The 23,159-nt window shown below is 37.4% G+C and overlaps 1 protein-coding gene across 6 annotated transcripts in view; it reads right to left on the reverse strand.

Moving 5' to 3' along the window:
- shroom2a (shroom family member 2a) overlaps window positions 1-23,159 on the reverse strand; it is a 50,059-nt gene that overhangs the window by 6,864 nt on the left and 20,036 nt on the right. For 3 of the 6 annotated variants that reach the window (XM_082137446.1, XM_082137449.1, XM_082137448.1), the window contains exons 3-6: window positions 7,423-7,524; window positions 6,294-6,413; window positions 3,570-6,096; window positions 3,120-3,199 (exon numbers count right to left, since the gene is read on the reverse strand). In XM_082137446.1, the coding sequence (XP_081993572.1) occupies window positions 3,120-3,199; window positions 3,570-6,096; window positions 6,294-6,413; window positions 7,423-7,524 (2,829 nt within the window). Of the gene's footprint in view, window positions 1-3,119; window positions 3,200-3,569; window positions 6,097-6,293; window positions 6,414-7,422; window positions 7,525-10,456; window positions 15,165-23,159 lie in introns of those variants that run through there. The other 3 variants (XM_082137450.1, XM_082137451.1, XM_082137447.1) reach the window with 3 other exon arrangements.

Below are 23,159 nucleotides of genomic sequence, written 5' to 3' on the forward strand. Positions count from 1 at the left end.
CGAGTAGTAGTAGAGTGGTTAGAGACATACACTACTGTTCAAAAGTTTGGGGACGTAATTTTTTTTAAACGTTTTTGAAGGTCTCTTATGCTACCCTAGGCTTAATTTATCTGATCAAAAATAAAGCAAAAACAATAAAATTGTGTTTTAAAAATATTAAAATTAAAATGTTCTAGTTTGATCAATTTAAAATGTAATTTAATCCTCTGATGCCAAAGGTGATTTTACAGCAGCCATAACCGCTCACATGATCCTGAATCAGTCACATGATCCTAATTCAGAAATCATTCTAAAATGCTGATTTGGTGCATATTATGCATTTCTTATTATCAATGTTGAAATCAGTTTAACAGCTGCTTATGTTTTTTTCTGGATTCTTTGATGAATAGAAATATTAAAAACAGCATTTATTTGAAATATATTTGTGTAACAATGTAGTCACTATTAAACAACTAAATGCAACCTTACTGAACAAAAGTATTCATTTTAAAAGTAAACAATCTTACTGACCTCAACCTTTTGAACACTAGTATACAAAGTAAAGCAAAGTGCAGAAAAAAGGATTAAGAAAATGTAAGGAAATATAGAGTATGTGCTTTAAGAGTCATTCATTTCATCTAATACATACTTTCTTTGCAGATGTCATTAGTACAGCGTGCATGCATTGGTAACATTCAAGTGGGATGCAGTCTTTCTGATACTATACAGTGTCTAACACGTGCATTTGATCTCAGCATGAACTGGCATGCAGAAAGTCTCAGCTGTAATACCATGTAAGCTTTTGTCCACAGCACCCCACCTTTAATCAAATACAGTCTCTTGCTAACTTCCCTTGTTTGATAAAGTGTGTAAGACAAACATGTTCTACCAGTACCAGAAACGTTTTCCTTGTTTACTGTGCATTTTACTTAAAAAAATTGACCTGCATTTACTTATCGAGTGAAAACGGAATGAAGCCATCATTTAACTGAGGACTCAAAACTGAGAAAACATTAACACCACTTAAAATTAATCTTACAGACCCAGAAGGACTCAAACTTCACCGAAAATCTTTAAGCAGAAAAGTCCATAATCCAAGTACTCCTGCTGCTGGCCATATACAACTTTAAAGTTGCTATAAAATGGCTAAATACAAATCCTTGCATTCAATATGAAACTTGACTGTATGAGAAGCAGCGCTCACCTCTGATGATTGTGAGTTCTCATCTCAGCGACAGGTGCTTCCTGTAGCCCTGAACATATGTAATCTCATCTGGGTGGGGCTAAAATGCTTGTAGCTCAATTGAATTGTTTCCAAATGGATTTACTCCACACTAGATAATACTCATAAACAGACAATAGTACTAACAGTAGCAAAAGGGGTTTCCAACATTAGAAGTCTGTCAATAACACTTACTGGAGTGAAGAATACTTCTAGATAGGACTTTTCAGCTAGAACTTTAGCTTTTTATAACTGAGTCATGCATGTCTGCACATAAATGAAATCATTGGGTGGGAGACAGGAAGTTTGACATTTAAACAATGATTTCTAAGAAAACTCATAGGGCTATGAAGTGAAGATGCAGGTCTATGGTATAATTCATAGTTTGCTCTCCACAGCACCTTAATTAAAAGCAAGAATTGCGACAAAACCTTTCATAGGGGGCAATTTACAAGGCTTTGGATGATGGATGTTTGTCGGTAACTTGCTTATTCAAGTTTGCCACTCCTTATGTCTACACAGAAGTCTAAGATAATGACCTGGAGAAACCAGTGGTTGAGATGTGGAAATATATTTTTTATATATATATATATATATATATATATATATATATATATATATATATATATATATATATATATAAATAAAAAGAGGAGAAGGATAGTATGTAAGATAGGTCAAAATAAATAAATAGGTAGATCATCTGTTTCACACCTAAATGGAAGCTGTTTGTGACATTATAAATGTATATTTGTTGCTTTGGCAGAAAGAGTCAACCTAAAACTTCAGAATGCATCTAATTTACATCTGAAACATTGAGAGTAAATATCCAATTTGAACTCACACTACTGGAGCCCCACCTAAAAAGTTTGCATGCAAACGGGATAACATCCCAGCCAGCTATCAATTATACTTAAGCGGGATCTTCAAAGGACACATTTGCTTTCATATTTTGTTTTATAAACTATAAAGTAAGTGAGAGATTGCAGGATCAACTTAACATGTTTCAGAGGCTAGACAAGAAAATATATGATTTCAAAACTGGCTGGAGGTCATTTTATGCGCAGCAATCCATACTATCATAGCTGGTGATGCTACTTCCTTTCTGTGCCAATTTAATACATTATTCAAGGGCAAAATATACATACAAGCCCTCTATTCTTCATCCAGATGGTTTTAAAATTCTGAACTTTCAGCATTATGAATTGGATCAAGTTTCTTCTTAGCAGAGTACAGAGCTACCATTCATGATCCTTTCAGGGTAAAGTGCAATACCTACTATAATGTACATGCAGAGTAAAACATTTTTTAAATAGTCTTCTCTTTGCACAGTATAAATTAAAAGACTGAAATAGGGCAAAATATCTGTAAAAAAAAAAACACTTTGGGAAGAAATAGGAAGAGTAAAAATGACATTTAAGATGCTATTTTACTCTTTGGCCTTATTATGAATGGACTGATTGGACACTTCCTATGTCATACTCACATGCCTACACCTCAAAAGCATCTCCTTGTAACACAAAGCCCAGTCAGAGAGGATAGCAGTGCTGTCACATCTGGGCTAAATCCCAAGACTGTGAGAATCATAAAGAGTCTACTGTTTATCTTTGACCCAGCGAGGGCTGACTGATGGCACAACTGTGGATTTCTGTTCGCAACAAGGCCAAGATCAGAGCCATTAGCACTGGAATAGTTTCACTGACACACTGACACAATCTCAGCCAGGACTGTTGGCATCTGTATAATTTCCATTACAAAGAGATAAGTTGTCTGGTTTAGTTTCAAACGTGTCCAGGAGAATCATGAACATCATGCCCAACAAAAGTACTTTGATAGTCAGCATACTAAAATTATGTATTATCTTTTTACCCTTTAAACTACTAACAAAGCAATGGACAAATAAGATTACAGCACCCACCTTGTACTATTCTTATCCTGTTCGGAGAGAATTTTCTCAGGTTTGGAATAGTCAGCTGACTTTTCTTGAACTGCAAGTTTCTGGGAGGAATAGAACACACATAAAACTCAATCTCCTTGTTCAGGTATTAATATATCTCTACTGTAAACTTTTTAAGACTTGTCCTAATTATTGGCTTGGTCGGTTGACATATGCGATCTTATTTGCAACTTTACTGGTCTGAGGGTGTGACTTTTTGTACTTAGTTTAATGTTTGACTAAGTTCCAACCTTTATATTACTATCATTCATTGGAGCTAGATGTGAGACACAAGTAACTTTTGCTTTATGATAGTTTCTAAATAAAAACAAACTCTGACAGTACGTTTTAACAAATAGTTTACACCAATTGGATATAACAACAGAATTAAACTGAAAAATGGAGGGCTTCATTAAATATGAAATAACTAACCTGTCCATAGAAGTCAGCAGAAGGGGAGGATCTAGATCTTTCATGCACACGGGTGGGCTTACTTTGTCCCTCATTTCCTGTCTCAAGGATGTTATCAGCAGAGTGGTATCGTCCAGACACCCTGGGTTCGGTCGTCTTCCTCTGGGTGTTCCATTTGGCTTCATACTCTGCAAAGGTACCAAGTCGCTGTTGTTCTAGCATGGTTTGTTGATTCACTGAGAGAGGGCCATCCTGACCTTCAATAAGGTGGTGCTCAATGGGGGTTGAGCTTTCACTGTTACTCTTTGCAGAATAGTGCATGCCTCCAGGTTTGGACAGTCTGTTGTCTTCGGATATCTGCAGGTTTTGCTTTGGCATAGGTTTAGAGAAAGTTGCTTTTAATGTTCCTTCAAATAATCTGTGCCGATTTTCTAAGGGTACAGCATTGTCAGGCATAGGGCAGTGCTCATCAGCACCTACTTCATGAATTTTATCTGGCTCAGAAAAAGACCGAACTTTCTTTTCAGCAGAAAACCGCTTGCGGCTACCAATGCGAAGTACCTGATTACTCCCTGAGGTGGGTTTGCTAGGTGGGATCTCAGAGACACTTGGAAGTGGAGGTGTGTCCTTCCAAGTAGAACCCTCAGTGCCTGGATGCTCAAACAATACTGGCTCTAGGTCTTTTCGCCTAAAAGATGTAGCCTGGAGGACTCTGGCCTGGGCTTCTTTCAGATGGTCTTTATAAGAGCTAGAGAAGCCACCATCTGAGGACGGAGTAGTAGTCTTCCAGACAGCAGCCTCTTCTACAGCTTCAACCGGACTTCCTAAAGTGGCCGCGCTTCGACTCTTTTGAAGCTGGGCCCTTCTCATCTGGATCTCGTTGCGCAAGGTGGTGGCAAAACGGTCACTCCGTCTTGCCTGTTTGCCGCTCTGACTGTCAAGGGCTTCCTGTTGTGCACTTCCACTGTTGCTCTCATCTTGACAGTCATCCATTTCATTGCGCTCATGGGCCAGAGAATACAACATAGGTGTTTTCTGGGGGCATATCTTTGACTCGCTTTTAGTAGGAAGAGGTTGTTGTGGGTATTCTTTAAGATGGAGATGGCCAGCATTTCTCCTGTGCTCAGGTTGCTTACTATGTGGATAACTATCAGAATGCTCATCTGAGCTAGACATATAGTGTTGCTTTTGGCTCCCCCTCAGCTCAGGAGGTTTTGTTGAATCAGGCATATTCAAGGGATTACATGGTGCAGAGAAAATGCGATTGTGGTTGTCACTTTGTTTGAAGGAGTCATTATTGTCCTTATGATCTATATCATGGTGCTGTGACTGAGGAGGGAAATAGCGGTCTTTAGTTCCTCCTTGAGAACCTATGGACATCCTGTCCCGTCCACTGTGTGACATTTCTGAGACTACAGAAGCTTTAGAGTCATCAACTCTCACTAAAGAAACCTGTGTCATACCCTGAGTGACATGGTGGGAGGGAACTCCAAAAAGACCGCAAAGTGGTGCAGCTGGCCTTCTAGCTTGATTCTGGCTGTTGAGTTGCATGTGGTTGTTTGTAGGCAGCTCCTGCATACTGCTAAAGTAGCCACTGAATGGAGGATTCAGTGCTGGCACTGTCCTAGTTTGAGCATGGAAAGTGCCCTCGTCGCTGTACTGACGTGGATGGTGTGGAACATGGGCATAAGATGGATGTCTATCTCTGACATCTGTGGTTGATAGGGAGTATGTCTTGTCTGACGACATACGGTTGGGATACTGATGATGGACATTGGATGAAATGCAAGGATTTGAAGAATCATTTTTGGAAGGCAAATTAAAATTGCGTTGACCCTCAAGAACGGTCTCGATGACTTGGTGAGACCTTTGTGCGCTTTCATAGGTTTCTCCAGCCTTTTGTAATGCTTTCACCTGAGGCTTTAACTGGGCATGAACACCAAGACCCTCAGAGGTGCCTGTGATCAGACCCTTCTCATGAACCTTGGTGGCTGCAAAACTATCACTGCGTGTCGGTGGAGTGGGAGGTGGTGTAGAGGATACCATGTTTTTCTTCATATCTGGGACATGCCAGACAGGTCCAATACTAACTCTTCCAGAGCTTGAATGCCGAGTGCCTGGCTGTTCTTCGGGTCTTGGGATCTCATGGCTACCTGTACTTGAGAGATGCTGCAAGTATCCGAGCCTCTCATCTTGTCGTACTCCTTCGTTTATGTTTTGGCTATGCCTGCCATTGCTGTGTCTGCCACTTGAGTCCCACTGATTAATTTTGTATAGCATGTTTTCAGTGGATGCAGCGTTACTTTTAGACAGTGTGTAATCTGGGGTTCCTGAGCTTGTAGAAAAGGAGCTGTATGCAGAGTCTCGTTTACCACCACCCAAATGTTCAATGCTGTTATTGTTGGATTTGCTTGGAGAAAGACAGCCAGGTGGATAAGGATGAGAGCTATGCTCTAGGCTGTCCATACTCCCCAAAGAGCTGAACTGATCAGATACTCTCTGTAGATTTGTTTGCTCCCAGTCGGTTGAGAGTTCAGAGGAGAATGAGCTAAGAAAAACAAACATGTGTAAAGAGTGCTTAGGCTATATAAACTAGCAAATGCAACTGCAGTAAACAATATGAAGAATTTGTGCAATTCAATGTACTGTATATTTAAAAAGTAAAAATAGAGGCCTTCATAACTAATTATTTACTAAAAGAAGCAATATGGACAGAAACAAATTATTTTCTGTCTCTTCAATTACCTTGCATCATATCTTGTTTGCCAGCCTGGTGAGGGTGTGGACTGGGTTTTGGCTTCTGAGTGGCTCTCGTTGAACTTGGTGGCATGCCAGGAGTGAGGTCTGCTCAAGGGTTCATTTCTCCTGTGGGCAGCAAATGGGAAATAAAGAAGGACAGAGAAATAGGTAGAGCAGAAAAGGAAAATTAGAAAACAGGGCAATAAAATGTTTCTTGTGAACAGCTGTAAAACGAATGGCAAACACAGATCACCAAGCACCACTACAACTATTTTGAAGGACAGAAGAGTGTCAAAACATGGTAGATGATTATGGGAGTAGTATAATGATCATGGCAAGAGACGGAAAAGTTGCCTGGCTGGTAGCATGCCGATGTTACAGTCATTCACCATCAACACAAAGTTTTTCGATCGACAACCACAAATAAAAGAGTAACAAACAACTGCAAACACCAAATTAAATTGCTGTAAACCACAAGTCCACTCTCTCAACACTCATTCCACATTAACATACCCTTTAAATCGGTTCTTTCTGAGATGCATGAAGTAAAATAGACAAATATATAATTGTTATTGAACTGTTATTTACCCACCACAACAATTAAACAGAGGATATTTTAATAAGTCAAATACATTATCCTTATGTTATGACACTAACTGTTTAGTGCATACATTTTTAAACTGATGCAGATGAAACTCAAAAAAATATAGCAAGAACTAATGAACAGGATTCCCACACCTTTGACCAATAATACCAACTGGATAAGGATTAAAAAAATGTTTTTACTTTATTGAGATTTACACTCATAAAGAGCAATTTCTAAAAAATACATATTTTAGAGAAATTTTCATTATTTTCAGTTCATTTAGGAGAGTTCACCAATTCTTATGAATTTCCGGGCCTGGAAATCACAATTTAAAAATCCAATGATATTTCCAAGCTTTTCATGATCGTGGGAACCCTGAATGAAGGATGAAGAGCGTATGCATGGTTGAAAACTAATGGATGGAAATTTGAACTTCTGATGGATGATATCACAAGGCCATGGAAGGAATATGATTGTAGATCATCATTACTAGACTGGGTGGTACAGGAAAGGAAGTGGGTTTTCTGGTGGAGAACATTGATACGATACCTCATGGAACTTCGTAAAATCTTCGTGAGAAAGTTCCGGGCCATATGCACGTCGCTCTCTGATGGCATTTTCTGTGCTACAATATCCACCATTTTCATTTTCCTGAAGGGAGTTAAAAGGGGGAGGGACACATATAGTCTGAATCTCCGAGTTCAGAAAAGTTTGACAGGGACTCTAGAGCTGAATTCCAAAATGGAGACATAAAAAAACACCATCTCTGTGATGGGAAAAATACAGACATACTAGTGTATGGGCCACAACACTGTCTGTAATTAGTCAATCATTTTATGCAAGAACACAAACACAAATATAGCCCTGCATAAAAAAACATAACCAATTCAGACAAAACAACCACAAAATGTTATAATTAAGATGTTATACTGCATGAAAATACACTGGCAAAACAGACAATCCACATAAATGAAGACATAAGGTCATTCAGAAAAACACCAGTGCCAGCACTGAGAGAGAGTTTAAAAAGGCAAAATCTTAGGGAAAAACTAAACAGATTAGTTTCCCTCTCATCATGCCCATACTGTAACATACTGACCATAGGCCTGTTGCATGAAGCTAGCTTCAGTTAGTTTTAGAGTAGGTTCAGAGTTGACAAATCCATATAAATCCAACCTGGTTTAGATCAGGTTCAACAGGCTCACAACGCTCGGTATAAACATTATCTGTTAACTCAGGTTTAATCCAGAGTTTGCAATTCATTCTGAGGCATGTGTGCACCTGAAAGTTTGACACTTGCAGCAAACAGCCAATCACACGGAACATGGAGAGCGTCAGTTTGATTGCAAGTGAGCCACGCAATTTGCTTCGCTTCTAAAGATTAAGAGATCATATTTATGAAAAAATATCATGAAATTAAATGCATTTACATGGCAGGAATAAACACTGTCGGCGCTGCAGCGAAAGTTTGAGAAGGCAGCTGAAATAAAAAATTCTGACTATATCAATGCAAGTGAATCAAACAAAGAAATAGGCCTTATAATTTATACAGTTTCACAAAGAGCTCAAGAATACACGTAAGCTTAATCTGTTTAAAAGGTCTCCGAAATATTAAAGCTTGCATTTATATATAAATATTTATATTATTTTTAAGCAAAGTTTAATATTAATTGTAAGTTAATATAATAATTATACGAATATATTATATGAATTATACATAATTACAATTAATATTATATATATATATATATATATATATATATATATATATATATATATATATATATATATATATATATATATATATATATATATAATTAGCAGCAAAAGATGGGCAATTTTGTCTCAAATTCTTTCACTCTAAACAGCTTTAATTTGGAGCAGTTACAGAGATACAGGGGGAGTGGCTTTATTGCATCAGACGCGTCACTTAACTCGCAGCTGATTGGTCCAGTTTAGGTCTCCGATCTCTGACAATAAAACCTACTCCGGAGCAGGTTAGCCATGTAGAGTAAGTTACTATACGATGAAACCCGCTAAAAACCAATCCACCTTCTTGAGCCCGAAAAAAAGAGTTTGCTCAAACTAATCTCAAATTTACCTGAGTAGCTACTGAAACTGGATTCATGCAACAGGCCACAGAGATCTGCGACTTGCATACAAACAAATCACTTGGTGTGAATAGTGGAAATAGGGAGACATCTTGTGGTTAATGTTTAACACTACCATTCCAAGTGACAAAGTATTCCATAAAATAAAAGGGTAAAAGTGAGAAAAAGATTTAAGAAAAAGGATTAATTAAGTAAAAGATTAATTAATAAAATATCGCAACCTCTTTTCAGGATCTGTGAATGAGCGGTTCAAAATCTTCATGCCACATGCTTTGCATCAGTGAGTTTAGCATGAAACATTCCTCAATATCTCCCCAAACTAAACAGTCCACCCACACCTGACCTGTGACCTTTAAGTTTTGAAAGTCAAAACATTCTTGTCGTTTCTGAAATTCAGTTGTTCAGTTTAGTGATAGGATTGTAAAAACAGGAATCCATCTTCGAGATTTTCCAACAGTCTAAAACCCAAGCCTGTGAGACTCCATTAGACCGGAGGGGTTAGAATAACAGTCAATCAAAGACATGCAGTGCTACTCCATTAGACCATGAGGTCAAGTGCCAGTCAACTTCTAGCCAGTAAACATTAAGAGACATTCTTTGAATATAAAAACTACTATGCTATTGCTAACCGAAATATCCTTGGCCCCAAAACATATGTTTAAACCACATTTGGCTAACCAAGCTGATATTGTCTAAAACAAAGATGTCCATGTACGTCCATGTCACAGGTTTAAAAGATAACAGAACAGATTAGGCCTAAACAGCAAATTATGAGCAGAGTGGCCAAAAGACACCCTCTGCTCTCTCTCAATGATGCTGTCTGTTCCCGTGTAAAAGTTTCAAGTGTGTATGTGCTCGCCACACATGGTGCTGGCTATTCAGATGCTAATGACACTCTCTTTATTAGATGTATTGTCAGGGCTACAGCTGGTCTAGCACAGATATGCCAGTGGTCTGAATCAGCGGCGCCCAGGCGGAATGGAGGCCAAGGAGGGGGTTCGGAGGGGAAAGTCCCCCACCAATGTTTTCAGAACAAGGCATGTTCAAAAACAAACAAATCACTTCTGAAAAGAGAACAACCAATCAAAAGCTCCGATGCAAATCAGCTTGGGTAAAGAGTTAACATTCAAATCTTATTCACAGGCCAAACCAACATGAAGCTATTGTTTACTAATATATATAGGGTCTGATAGTGTTTGAAAACCATCAAAGGTTGATTATGGCTTGCAAAGATAAATGCAACAGGTTTCACGAGGTCGAGTTTTAACATACCATCTACTCGTTTACACATGGCCCGAGTCATTTGAGGTGCACAAGCTGCACCAAAGCTTAGATTTCACAAACAGTAAAATAAGACAAGACTAAACAGATACTAAGATAAACAGAAGAAAAGGAACAACAACAACAACAACAGGTGTGAGACACAGACAGCAGACGAAAACAGACAGCAAGATGTAAACTTCTAAACTCACCAAACAATCCCTCAAGCAAGCAAGTTTGCCAAACAGACTTGAGACGCTTTGATGGATGAAATGGTACTGAGAGTCCGGGTTTGCTCCAGTGGACTCCCCAGGCAGTGCATTCCACATTCACATCAAAGACAGGCCAGGACAAAGGGCCCTCCATAGATGGCCGGTCCCAGACCGCAGTGTGAGTCTTTTCAACCATCCACGTCTTCCATATGAAAGAGTACAGAAAAAGGTATCCTTGAGGAACCCCATGTAGAGATCTGATCATACGAGCCTTAGCACATACACTCTCATATCTACTTCCAATGCCTGTGTGACTGTTGCAGTCAGGGCAGATCTCAACAGGGATTATGGTGATTTTACCCCGGGAAGTAAGGGGGGAGGGAATGAGGAGGGGGCTGTTGTCATAGCCAGTCTCCTTGAAGCAATCTAAAAGCTTCTGTCTCCTTATTGGCTCAGGGATAGTATGCTAATGAGCAACCGAGAGGGCCAAATGCTCTCGTTGAAGCCCTCTTGTGCAGCGGTCCTCTGTTTCTTCTATTACTATGGCAACAGGTTGATTTTTGTAAAGTCTTAAGTGCACTGGTTTGTCAAGTGGAGCGAAACCAAAGAAAGACAAAGAACAACAGAATTACACTTTAAAAGAAAAAGGGTTTTACTGAATTATGAAAAGATCAGAAAAGCATTTATTTCTATAAACCGATTGGTCCAGCACTGAATATTAAGTAGCGGCTCTGGACTACACGACACCAGAGTTTTCCGATCCCACTCACTGAAGGCACTAGACGTCACCATGACCGTTGAACTCAAGCCATAAACCCTCCCAACCCCCGAAACTGATCATGTGACTGGTAGATCACTCCAGTTCTGACAAAGGACATCTGGTTAAAGCAAGGTTAGAGATCTCAAATAATCAACCTGTTAGTTTTCCAAATTGCACACTCTCAAGAGTGAAGCTTGACTGTGATTAGAGCTTGACCTACAAAGTTTTGAGCTTGATTAAAACTTTTCTTGGCATCAAAACAAGTGGTCTGGTGACAGGCAAGAAGATTACAGAAGAATTGTTTTGGCTTATGCCTGATGGGCGGGCTTTTACGAAATCTTTCACAATGATCTATTGTAAGGCGTCTTCTCATCCCTGCATTCCAGACAGGAGTCCATTCCTAGGCATTAACGTTCCCATAAAGGTTGCATTTTTCTCGCTGCCTCAGAAAGGTAAGGCAGGCAAAAAGATTTGTACATTTTAAAAGATCTTATTCCAGAGTGCGAAACCATTCTGAAACCATCTAGCCATTTGTTTGTTTTTCAAGGAGACAAGAATAAGTGTTTAAGGAGAGATGTTAAGCGCTAAGTCCAACAAGATCTTATCTGATCCATCTGTTTTTGTTCCCTCTAATGGAAACTGCACTTCGTTCAATGTAATATTGGACACAAAGAGAAAGTTTTGGCTGCATGGGAGTCAGTTATTCGTTTGGCTGTTGAGTGTCTGCACAAAGGTCTTCTTTAGAACGCATCTCAATCAGCCGCTAATACAGGGCTAGAAGAGGCCAACCGTGAGGTGCTTGTAATGACAGGCACATTCCTGGGCTGCATGTCATACCAGCCAAAGAACCAATAGCCATCTAGCCCCCCACTGGGTTCACAGCCGCGACTCTTTTGTTTGGGTGAACAGTACTAAAATATATCAGCATAAAGCATTCCTTAAACTTGCACATACTATGTGTTACTATTAGGACAAGAAATGAATGGCTTGCTTACACCAGGTTTCCTGCATGTTGATGTGATTAAGGATGCCCTTGATCTAACCTCAGCTAACAGTGTAAGTAGTAAGAAAGGTGCACAGTAATCAGACTTAGAAGGTGAGCAAAGGACTCTCAATTCGGTGATCCTTGCCAACATTTCTTGGAAACAATCAGCACAGGAGACTGAATCCTTCTGTGCACAAAGTTTTACATTCCAAGAGACTTAATATGACCTGTAGATCGACATCTGATCACAGACATAGACTGAATGTCTATTGTCTAATAAACAACTATCATTACATTCATAGAAGAAAAATACCAGTATTTACATAATTTTGGAAGAAATTATATATTTATTTAGAAAGAGAAACATACAAAGCACATTACAACCTCTCTTAGTTTAACTACTTGCTTTATTTAATTTACTTTCTCTTTTAATTGTAATTCCTTCCTATTGTACTTTGGTTTGATAGTTGGATGTAGAAGTGTTTGTATGTTCCCATTTCTTGTGTTGAATTTACAATAAAGTCCTCCTTTTGTCTTAAGTATAAAAAAACAAATCAAATATCACATTTAGTGCCTAAACCTGTTGCATATAGGGAATATCTACAATAACTAATAATTCTTACTTGCAATTATTAAGCAACACTGAAGACTTTACATAAACAAACCTGTGAAAAAGTTGTAATTTGTGAATCCATTCTATTATATTTGATTATCCCTGATATTCTTACATTTAAATCACCAGACTTGAAAAATTCAGAAAAAGTTGCACTTAATGTCAATTTTGATTTCATTATGCCTCAGAAAATGTATCATGAATTTGATGAATGGATCAACCAAGAATTGTTAAAAATAAAAAAATAAAAATCACAATGCATAAATGAATCACATTTTTCATCAGCAATTTTACACTGGCACATATTTGTAGTAGAAAGATGTAGCTATACTTTGTGTTAAGACTGGGACCGAAACGAACTTCTTGTTACACTAAAAGTGTTAAAACCATACCCAGTTCCCCTACCGACTGAGCCAGGATCAGGCAGATAAATCCTTCAGCACCACCTTTCCCATGTACCTTTCACTTTCACAGGCTGGTGATGTAACAGGTGTCATAGCAACCAAAATAAAGGAAGAGATTCAGAGGGATCTCATCACCATAGCACTGTAGGAGCTTGTCCAAACAACTGTTTGATGCTGCTTCCTGTAAAGCCAAGCCACCTGCAGTTAAAATATGACTTCATGTCCACAAAAAGCTTTTTTTCTTTTTATTTTTTATTAATAAAATCACTGAAAAAAAAATCTGTAAGGTTTCTCAAGGATTTGTTTCAATTTTGGCTTGTGCATTAAAATAGGAAAATATTGTACTTCGTCATTCACTAAATCATTAAATCTAGACATTGATAACTACAAAACTGTAAAAGTAAGATAACATTTCAACACTTTACATACCTCAATAACACCTGTATATCAAAAGGTCTGAGCTCACTACGGCATCTGATTCGATTCAGTCATGATATCATATGCTACGCTTTAAAGACCAGTTCCCATCGCTGTGGTTATCAGTGTTAGATTATATTTCCTTAAAGTACTTGTGAAAACAGCAGCTCTTCCTCTAATGCTAATGAAATGTGTCTAACCCACGGGTGTCAACTCACCTTGCCAATGGACCGTTCCACAAAACATTTTAGAAAAGGGTGAATCAACGATTAGCACCACATGAAATTGCAAATTAAAAACCACTTTGGTATTTAGGTGCCGCTAATCCAAATGTTGCGTTGTGAAATTAAGGAAGCAAGAAAGCAGTTATACTGGATCACTGAGCACCTCTATAAATCATATGAAGATGTCTTGGCTACACCCCTGCTGTGGTGATCAAGTTCAAGTCATCCTCTTTTAGTTAATGCCATTGGAGAGATTTACCAGTTATAATTGGATTCTGAAGCCAGAGTGACACAGCTCTTGTCACTATAGCCACACAGCAACTTTACTCTATTGGGCAGAGGCATAGACACATAATTTTTGGTATGGCAATACACTGGAATACACATCCTAGATGGGCCTATTACATAATGCATCACTTTAACATTTAAACTACATTCTGTAGCTGAAATACTTAGTCCTTTAGATGCAATTCAATAGCTGTATACCTACTAAAAGAGGGACAGGTTAATGTCCTATTTTCAGCAGCCTTGCAACCAAAGTCTGTATTAAAGCCCAATGGAAGAATGGAACCCATTCCAGCTGCATCCTGGGAAATCATTAATATCATCAATTAATAGTTGACAGTTGGCCTATTTCAAGAGGGATAAGGATTCTTACAGAAACATATCCTCCTTCAACAGAAGGCTAAAAGGAAGTATGACAAATAAAAAAATGGGGGGGGGAAAATTCAAGGAATGGGGGAATCCCAGTTTTGATCACCTCAGGATTATTCCGTCTACAATTCCAATGTATAACACTGACACTTTTGTTCAACAGCCAAATATATAAAATATAATATATAGAATGCCTCGCTATACATATACACTACTGTTTAAACATTTGAGGTCAGTAAGTGTTTTACAAGTCTCATCACGGCTGCATTTATTTGATGAAAATTAAAGTACAACAGTAATATAGTGAAATATTATTATAATGTGAAACAACCGTTTTCTACTTTAATATATTTTATAATGCAATTTATTTCAGTGGTGGCAAAACAAAATTTTCAGCAGTTATTACTCCAGTCCTCAGTTACATGATTTTCCTTCAGAAATTATTCTAATATGCTGATTTGGTGCCCAAGAAACACGGCTTCTGTGAAACTCTCTCTCACACACGCACACGCACGCATACACACTTCAATTTAGAAGTTTATGCATTTAAAGGGATATGTTCAATAAAAACAAAATTTTGATTTATCTTTGCATTGTCCTTTTTACTCGCCCAGTGGCACTGAATGTTGATTTTTTTTTTGTAGAACACAAAAGGACTTAATGTCCAAGTGTCCAGCAAAATGTCCAGACTTTTCTATACAATGAAAGTGGACTGGGACAAGAGGTTGTCAAAAAGCTCCAAAAAGAGTACTAAAGTCTTAACGTTTTTTTAGACAACCCATTTGTGCTATCATACACAATCCATTATTGTGTTATGGCTCTCGGCCACTAGGTGGCCGTAGTCGTACTGTGTGAGGAGTTGTCTGTAGAAGGACTGGCTTGTGGATTTGATCTGTTTATTATAAAAGGTCCCTTGGGTCAATAATGTCAATGGGGCATTCAAACTCATGACAGTCAAAAAACAACAGCCAAAAAATTTTATTAAATTAAAAAACAGTTTGTGTCAATAAACTATAATGAATTAAACTTGCTCTCCTGAGGTCTCCAATAAAATTTCTGAAAATAGCCTAGTAAATGTACAATAAATACAACAATAAAAATTCTCTACAGAATAAACATGTAGAGATCATTCTTAAGAATCACAGCAATACACATTCTCTTTGATAGTTTCACAAGAGAATTCAAGGTTATGATGACAAGCCAGTTGGCAGACGTTCCTAAAACAAAAGGATTTCTCTGAATCAGTCACAAGTGAGTAACTCTAAACATCACTCCAGACACACCTCTGCCTGTATGTCACTGTTAAAACTGTAAAGGATTCTATGTAAAGTCACTGTTGGAATTCCAAATCATAACCACACTATTCATGCGTACCATGGGAAAATAATCTCCACAGCAGAAAATCGCAACATGTACACTGTTAAAAAGTTTGGAATCACTATGAGATTGTGCTTTCAGGACATTGTGCTTTCAGTAAAGGTTGTATTAAATTGATCAATTACTACAGTAAAACCATTGAATATTAAGTGCTATATTATTTCAGGTATTATACATTCAAGCAGCCAGATTATTAAAATATCATACCTAAAGTTCATCTCAAACTTTCTGCAGCACTTCTGTATTATTGGCTCTTCTAACAGACAATCCATGCTCTTTTTTGATAATTTATAGTTAAAAAGGTCCTCTTGCCCATTTGTATCTCCTCTTCTATTTCACCAGTTCCAGGTGTGTCCACTTCTTTGAAACTCAGCACAAATGCTTGGAATCCCACAATTTTCTCTTCACTGTTGCAGATGAAACTGCTGCTTGGCATGTACTTTTCAATAAAGCTGCCATCTGAGAACTTTTGATGCATCATTTTTTATCAAAAAACACACTTAAATGTATTTGTTCTCAATTGTGCACCTGGACCATCCGCATCTATCTCTGTCTGGGTTAAATCCAGTTTGCTTCTTTTGTTCAAAACATCAGTACACGCTCACTCATACTGTAGAATAGCCTTCAAATAACAGATTGTGTGTTTATAGAGAAATGTGTTTATTTCTGAAACCAAAATCAAACTTTAGAAAAAAACGAATTAATTTAGAAACTGGTTATTGACTGAAGACAGATCTTGCATTACAATTTCCACACTTCACAAGTAACAGTTTTATAGAATCATTTAGCTCCTATTGTCACACCAGACAAGACAGTCTGTAAAAGTGTGGATGAATGATCTAATCCAGAAGCAGCAGACTCCAAATCCCATTTTAATCACACTGACCATAATCCCAATATCACTGCAGTTAGATTACCTACTCAGTGGGGAATCTGGACACACTGGCATCCACAGAAACACTCAATGCTGTGTGATGTATGGGCGATAATATTTAGTGCGTCATGGGATGAATTTCAATCCCCTAAGAGTTTGGTATGTTAGAGCTGTTCATCGCATGAATCACTGTGACATTTATCATATTTATTACTATGGCTAATTACTATCGCAAAAACAGAATGTGTAAAAAAAATTCATGTAGTTCATCTGTATTACTCAGTATTTTTAAATAATCAGTTACATTAATACAAAAGTATGATTAATTAAAAGTGAACTCACCAGTAAATTGGTGTGAAAACTATCACGCAAAAGCAATTAAAAAGGTTTTCAGTTACCAATGGCTTTGTAGAAATTCATAGTCAATCATGATTCATTTATTACACAAGCAAGCGTGTCCATTAACAGGTGGCAACAAAGATAAAGTCAATAGGACTGGGCTGGTTATGTGATCTCAAATAAGCCCCTTTCACACAGAGATTCCGGAAAATACACGGATAAAGTGACCCGGGATTTGACCCGGGTTCGTTTGATTTTGGTTCAGTCACACTGCCAGTGATTGTTCTGGGACTGAACACGGCAATGTTACTAGGTCCCTAACCCGGCATCGATGCCGGCATCAATCCCGGGCGGTGTTTGCGTTCACACAGAAGGCGTTCTGGCAATTTCCCGGCAATTTGCCGGGATCATCACGCTGTGTGAATGGGCTAATAGAGGCTCCATGAGGGCACTGCTTATTCTAAAATAAAACCGCTTTCATTAGGATACTGATACGACACTTATCTATTAAAAATTATTTTCATTGTTGAACTAAAGCTGAGTTCCCTGGGAACTATTTGAAAATAAGTTGAAGTACAAGTTTAAGTGCATATTAAAAATATCCTGGCAAGCTTTATAATGGGAGTGAATAGAGCCTGAGTTTTTAAAGCTCCTAAAAGCGCATCCATCCATCATAAAAGTAATCCATACGGCTCCAGAGGATTAATAAAGTCCTTCTGAAGCAAATAGATGCGTTTTTGTAAGAAAAATACCCATATTTATAACTTTGTAAACTATAATCACTGGCTTCCGGTAACGCCCGCATGCAAGTCTAGTTCTGGCAGAAGAGTTTATTGTTGGTGCTCCTAACTATTTGTGCTACCAAGTAAAAAGGCTAATTTCGAGCCCTGATGAATGATTGTTTCGATTTAAGTCACTACTGGGAAATAAACAGATTTATCAATAAAGTCTTGTAAACATGGTTTACTTGCATTGCTAGGTTATTAGTTTGCCACAAACTGGGACAACGGGTTATTTCAATAAGCTGATTTTTGAGGGTTATCAGCGTATTGGTGTGCATGGAAACGTGCTCACTGAATAACAAGAGTCTTCATCTCATGTGAGTGTACATCATTTTAAAGGGTTAGTTCACCCAAAAATGAAAATTCTGTCATTGATTACTCACCCTCATGTTGTTCCAAACCCTTAAGACCTTCATTCATCTTCGGAACACAAATTAAGATATTTTTGATGAAATCCCACACAGCAATGCCATTACCACTTTCAAGGGCCAGAAAGGTAGTGACTGTGACTACAGTGCTTCAACCTTAATTTTATGAAGCAACGAGAATACTTTTTGTGCGCAAAAAAACTAAACAAAATAACAACTTTATTCAACTATTTCTTTTTAGAAAGCTCTCGGATTTCATCAAAAATATCTTAATTTGTTTGTCTTAATCTTTCATTTGTGTTCTGAAGATGAACGAAGAATCTACGGGTTTGGAACGACATGAGAGTGATTAATTAATGACAGAATTTTCATTTTTGGGTGAACTATACCTTTAAGCATTTTTCAAAAGTACTGTTCAGTTCTTTGGGAAAAGTATTAATAAAAACTACTGTGGGCACCTTTAATTTTAAATTACAACAAAGTTCTTAAGTATTAAAGTATACAGATGGCCTTGTTCCACTGTAAATCCTACTTTCTATGTTTGTCCAGTGCCTTGGTCATGCCAAACTAAACATTCTATTCCAGCTCATACCATGATCTCATAGTTTCAAATTAAGTCAGCAAATGCAAAACAGGCACCACCCACAAACTCAACAACTTCCTATTTCCTCATTTCACAGTCAAACTCCTATTTTGCTTTGGCCTTACACAGGCATGCAATCCCTTTCAAAACGTACACCGTTAAAAGCCACGTCACCCTCTGCTCTGTCGTAATGGTACAGATCGAGGCACATGATTTGCAGGGGTCAGGGTCGTTTTGTTCACACAACCGTCATCTGCCTTAGGCTGACAAAACATGACAAATTTGAAGAATTATGACAATTACACCAACCTCAACAGGTTTTTAAAACAACATGAGGGTGAGAGTGGAGTGATGTAACGGCATGCTATTTGTTGGCTATAAATATGTTGGGGTTTAGTGGCCTGAGATCACTCTTTAAATCTGGGATTACATTTTTATTTATTTTATATATATTTTAATGAAAACATTTGCACTGGTCCCAACACACACACATACACACAAAATGTAATATACATTACCTTTGGGGTTGGCAGGGTTTTTGGTAAAAAAATAATATTACAGTCCTGTTCCCCATTTACATAGGCTACTATATACTTATTATAGTTATTACAATAACTATGTAATAACTAGGTACTAACCCTGGTCTGAACCAACCCCTAAACCTAGCCCATCTAGTTACCTTATATTAACCAGGGGCCTGTACCATGATGGTAGTTGAACAAACTCTGGGTTACAGGATTAGTTTTGAGTTGACAAATCCAAACCAATCCAACCAGGCTTTGTCGGTACCATGATGCTGATCATCAACTTTTTCTGTCAACTCAGGCTTTGATGCTGAGTTTAGGAGTTTAGGTGTGACATCAGTCACGAACAGCCAATCACATGCTGAGAAAGAGTGAAAACTACAATTAATTTTTTAGAATTTAAGTTTTGCTATATCAGTGCAAGTCAAAATTGTGAAGTTAGTTTATACAGTTGATAAACGTATTGAGAGAATTGAACTTTTAAGCTCACATGTAGTCATTTTATAGCTTAATCTGTTGATTCTAAAGCATATTTATATTACCTTTATATTTATTCCTTTAAACTGTGCGTAAAAATAAATGATAAACTAAAATTGTACGTGTGATCGATTGATAATTACATAAATAATATCTAAATCATACAAAATTATTATTCTAAATAAGTGTTACTAAAAGCCAGGCGATTTTGTCTTTAAAAATAATTTGCCATGTAGTGACCTTTAATTTGGAGTAGAAACAGGTGGAGTGACTTTATCCTTTGCTCACAGCTGATTGGTCCAGTTTTGGTTTGAGATCTCTTCCCTGGAACATAACCTGCCCCGGACCAGGTTAGCCGTGGAGTGTAAGTTACTATGGCGATGAACACTGCTAAAAGCCAAACCACTTTCATGGTGCCTAAAACCCAGGGTTGGCGCAAACTAAACTGACTTCATGGTATAGGCCCCTGTATTTTCTTAGGTGCGTACAGTGTAAGTACACGTAAGTGCATGTACTGTAAAATAATGAGCAACCAGATTTTTTTAAAATGTTTTTGAAAGAACTCTTATACTCACCTGCATTGTGAAATATAACAATTTATAAGAACTGTTTTCTATTTTAATGTATTTCAACATGTAATTTAATTTTCAGCAGCCATTAGTTCAGTGTCACATTAAATCATTCGGATTTGGTGCTTAAGAAACATTATTATTAGTTGTTGGGTTTTTTTTTTTTTTGTGGAGACCATGGTCCTTTTTTTCAGGATTCTTTGACAAATAGACAGCATTTATTTGAAATAGTCTTTAAAAGGTCTTTACTGTCACTTTTGATCAATTTAATGTCTTTGCTGAATACAAGTATTCATTTCAAATCAATAAATATATAAATAAATATATATATATATATATATATATATATATATATATATATATATATTTTTTTTAAACTTACTGACCCCAGACTTTTGAATGGTATAGAAGCTTAAACAATCAGGCTATCCTTAATGAAAGCCATTCTGGATGAGATTCTCACACCTCTTGTGAAACATCAGTCGGCAGATTGCCCAAACATGCCACACCTTCCACTGTGGTCCAGTAATGACTTGTTTTCTGCTTTGTGTTTTCTAATTCTGACTCAGTCATGTCTTGTTGCCCACTGAATTTATCTGCTACAGGCACAGGAAAATACAGGGAAATGTATGCACAACAAAATCACAGCTACAAATGATAAAACCTTTTTTTTTTTTTATGAGGGTTTAGGTTCTCTTGAATAAACATTCAAATGCATGCATTACGAAATATCCTTGAAATCCTTTGTGATTACTCAATTGGAATGCATCAATCTAACTGAATAAACTGTGAGTTGTTACGTGTCTGTTTAACAATGTCATCCACTTATCCCTGATTGCCTAATAGGTCCACATTCGTTTCACTGTTGGAGATATGAAACTGAGACAATCCTGTTGATGTCACCAAACACAACCCCCATCTACAAAACATTACTCCAATAAACGGAGACCAAAAAAAAACTAAAAAAACACTCAAGCCAAAGTCAACATCATTGATCTCGTTTAATCTAAGCTTTGATCCGAATTTAACTTTAAATGGATAACTTTGCCTAATTGCCATGAATTAAAAAGTCAGCTACAGCGAATCTTCAACAGATGTTCAAGTCAACTTAACGTAGAGTTCGAGTCACCTTCTGTGCCGCTGCAAACCCGCAGTAATGGCTCTGTGCAATAGATGAACAGAGGCAGTTTTTCTCCCTGGATGACATTGTTTGTTTAGCAGTTATCCTGTAATGCGACCAAACATACTTAGTGTTGCCCAGATATGCCAAACTGAGACAAAGAGGACAGTGTTTGGCACACAAAGAGGTGGACTGACCAGCTTGCTCCTCTTCAGCTGCAATGGGCCAATGAAAATGGGCCAGTGAAAAATATTATGGCTTTCATAATGCACATTTTTCTATAAGGACAACATAATAATGTAAAAAATAAATAAATTAGGCCTTTATAGCTTAATGACGAGTTAAAATCAAACCCGAAACTGTTCTGCATCCATTTATTTCATTTCTAACAGAGAGACCACATTGTTGTAAGTGTTGCTGTAAAAATATGCATACACTGCTTTCAAGGTGAGAAAATCTCACCCTTGTGTCTGGAGTTGGAAAAGAGCAGAAGTCGTGAAAAAACCTGATAACAATCAGACCACGTGAATCAGGACCAAATCACTTCATTTGCATCACATATTCGACACACGCTCTCTACCCGCAGTGTCCACTGGCTGAGAACACTTCCAGCCTGCATGCAAATCTAATGCATCAGATAGAAACTTCAGAGAGGGTTGTTAGTGAAAACATAGTGGCAGCTGACTCTAATGTCAGCCTTTGACTACGTCAGTAGAAATAGGAAGGGTGGCTGAGTACAGGAAATGTACAATTTGATGTTTCAATTAGAAAAATAATCACGTTACTGGAGCTAAAATAACTTATGATGATCACTGACATACAGACAGGACTGAATCCCTGAGCACTTTCACTCTTCACACACGGTACCATGTTCTCAATACTGTATCTTAACAAACAGAATGATTAGCAATTGCATTGTTCACAAGAATGTAAAAATGTCAAATAGGTAAATGTCAACCAACAGAACAGAATAAATTGAATAATGTTTTTTTATTAGTTGGGAACTAAAATCTGGAGAAAAAAAAAAAAGCATTTAAAAGATACAAAAAAGTTATGCCGTAAAATGAAGAATAAATATTTAAGATTCTAAATCCCTAATCAATTTATCACTGTGCACTAATTTGTGACAATAATGAAAAATATACTGAAAATGTTGTAAATTTCTCATTAAAACTTGTAAGTGCCAGAATTTCTCATTTAAACTTGTAAGTGCCAGAAAGCAATCTGGCAGAACTGGACTGTCAGGAATTCAACTGCTCCCTCAGCATCAGCTGAACTAGTGATGCAAACAACACCAATCCCCAACAGCTACACTCACTACCCACCTGTAACGTACATTGATTCACTGGTGTTTCTACCTAATGGAGCAATACAATATTGATGGGAACGCAAATAATCCTGCTCAAAATATTTAGTGCATCTTTTATATGAAGCAAGAGCAAGTCAACAACCACAAATAGGCCTATCTTTTCATTAAGAGGAGAAAATGTCAAAGACCTTGTTCACACCTGATATTAACATCTGTTTCTGCCAATCAATCATTGTGCTAAAACAATTATTCTAATTTCTAAACCTTACCAACGATGACTTTAAGAAGTTGACGATAGGCGCTTTACTAAAATAACTGAGCATT

Source organism: Leuciscus leuciscus (assembly GCF_965113295.1).
Source record: "Leuciscus leuciscus genome assembly, chromosome: 14".
Classification (NCBI taxonomy): domain Eukaryota; kingdom Metazoa; phylum Chordata; class Actinopteri; order Cypriniformes; family Leuciscidae; genus Leuciscus; species Leuciscus leuciscus.